At 46.0% G+C, this 2258-nt stretch overlaps 1 protein-coding gene across 1 annotated transcript; it reads right to left on the bottom strand.

Moving 5' to 3' along the window:
* Positions 1-476: 476 nt before the first annotated feature.
* On the bottom strand, positions 477-1783 carry LOC122438190 (L-lactate dehydrogenase B chain-like). The gene has a single exon (XM_043462803.1). The coding sequence runs from the start codon at positions 1688-1690 to the stop codon at positions 686-688; it is 1005 nt and encodes a 334-aa protein (XP_043318738.1). The 5' UTR covers positions 1691-1783; the 3' UTR covers positions 477-685.
* Positions 1784-2258: the final 475 nt, after the last annotated feature.

A 2258-nucleotide genomic window follows, 5' to 3' on the forward strand; every position in this document is an offset into this window, starting at 1 on the left:
TTATGTTTGACTGTGCCGAATCTTCAGTGGTGAACACACACTTTCTCCAGCTGTGGCAGGTGGAGGCCACTCTTCAGTTGTGGAGCACCGGCTTTGCATTGTGGTGGTCTCTCTTGTGGAGCACAGGCTCCAGGGCTCGTGGGCTCAGCAGTCGTGACTCCTGGGCTCCAGAGCACAGGCTCAGTAATCGTGCTGTACAAGCTAAGTTTCCCCATGACGTGTGGAATTTTTACAGACCAGGGTTCAAACATGTGTCACCTGTATTATAAGACGAATTCTTAACCACTGGATCACCAGGGAAGCCCAGAGGAGGCCTTTTATATTTATAAATCTCTACACATGGCATCTTCCAGTCACTTTAGAATTCCTGTTTAAAAAACAAACAAAACCACTATGGGAGTGAAAAACTTAAGTACTTCCAAAGGTCAGATAGATAATGTAAATGAAGGAAGCATTCTAGAACAAGTTTTTTTTTGTTTTTTTTTTTTACGCTAGGTGGTTTATTTTATTTGTTCAAGGACTCATCTTGCAAGCTTTAATAGCAAGCATGGGCTTTGATTCTGGGAGCCCAGATTCAGACTTAGGAAGACAAAAGCGAACTGTGCTCCATGTACATGGACGCAAACTAAAGGCTTGTGGTTAATCAAATCGTAGTTTTAAGTTTCTACAGCCTCGCAGCCAGAAGTCACAGGTCCTTTAGGTCCTTCTGGATGCCCCAGAGGGTATCTGCACTCTTCTTGAGTTGGGCAACCTCTTCATCCTTCAGCTTCTGGTTGATAACGCTGGTTAACCCTCGAGCATTCAGGATACATGGAAGGCTCAGGAAGACTTCATTCTCAACGCCATACATGCCCTTCACCATTGTTGACACTGGGTGAATCCTGGATAGATTTTTCAACATGGATTCAATAAGATCAGCCACACTTAATCCAATAGCCCAGTTGGTATATCCTTTTAGCTTGATGACTTCATAGGCACTCTCAACCACCATCTTATGCACTTCCTTCCAATTTTCACTATCATTTTCTGTTCCCATTTCTGGATTCAGTTCCTGGAGAGAAACGCCTGCCACATTCACTCCGCTCCAAACAGCCACGCTTGAGTTGCCATGTTCTCCCAAAATCCATCCGTGGCAGCTGCTGGGATGAATGCCAAGTTTTTCAGCTGTAAGATAGCGAAATCTAGCAGAATCCAGATTACATCCACTCCCAATCACACGGTGCTTGGGTAATCCACTTAGTTTCCAGGTAACATATGTGAGAATATCCACTGGGTTGGAAACCACAATGATGATGCAGTCAGGACTGTACTTGACAATCTGAGGAATGATGAACTTGAAGACGTTAACGTTCCTTTGCACCAAATTCAGGTGACTCTCCCCCTCTTGCTGGCGAACTCCTGCAGTTACCACCACGATCTTGGAATTGGCAGTGACAGAGTAATCTTTGTCTGCCACAATTTTTGGTGTCTGAAGGAATAATCTCCCATGCTGCAGGTCCATCATTTCTCCCTTGAGTTTATCTTCCAAAACATCCACAAGAGCACGCTCATCAGTCAGAGACTTTCCCAGAATGCTGATGGCACATGCCATACCAACTTGTCCAACACCCACTACAGTGATCTTATTGTTTGGGATTGTTCCCTCTTCTTCCGCAACTGGTGCAATCAGTTTGTCCTTAAGAGTTGCCATTGTGCCCAGGGGAAAGAAAGTTCTCCAGACAGTGGTGAGGGCTGCACGAAGAAGACGAGGTCAGCAGCGTGCGTCTCCTCCGGCGCAGGATCAGCAAGGCTAGAACAAGTTTATAGAGAGCAGTAGGGACAGTGGCGAACTGGAATGCATGTGACCTGCCTGTATGGGTCTGCAGTCAGCTCCAGTCCTGTGCTGCCATGAGAAATGTGAGAGCAATATTGCAAATTCCCATGCTTTGTTTTTTAACCTTTAATTAATTTATTTATTTTTGGCTGTGCGGGGTCCCTGTTGCTGCTTGGGCTTTTCTCTAACTGTGGTGAGTGGGACTACTCTCTAGTTATGGTATGTGGTGGTCGCTTCTCTTGTTGCAGAGCATGAGGTCTAGGGTGCACGGGCTTCCATAGTTATGGTGCATGGACTCAGTAGTTGCAGCTCCTAGGCTTTCGAGCACAAGCTCAGCAGTTGTTTTGTACAGGCTTAGTTGCTCCTTGGCATGTGGGATCTTCCCAGATCACGAATCAAGCCTGTGTCTCCTGCATTGACAGGCAAATTCTTTACCACTGAGCCA

This window comes from Cervus canadensis, chromosome 3, assembly GCF_019320065.1.
Source record: "Cervus canadensis isolate Bull #8, Minnesota chromosome 3, ASM1932006v1, whole genome shotgun sequence".
NCBI classification, from domain to species: Eukaryota; Metazoa; Chordata; class Mammalia; order Artiodactyla; family Cervidae; genus Cervus; species Cervus canadensis.

Bases quoted from the DNA above. Each gene is read 5' to 3' on its own strand.
- LOC122438190 (XM_043462803.1), bottom strand. From the start codon at position 1,690: ATGGCAACTCTTAAGGACAAACTGATTGCACCAGTTGCGGAAGAAGAG.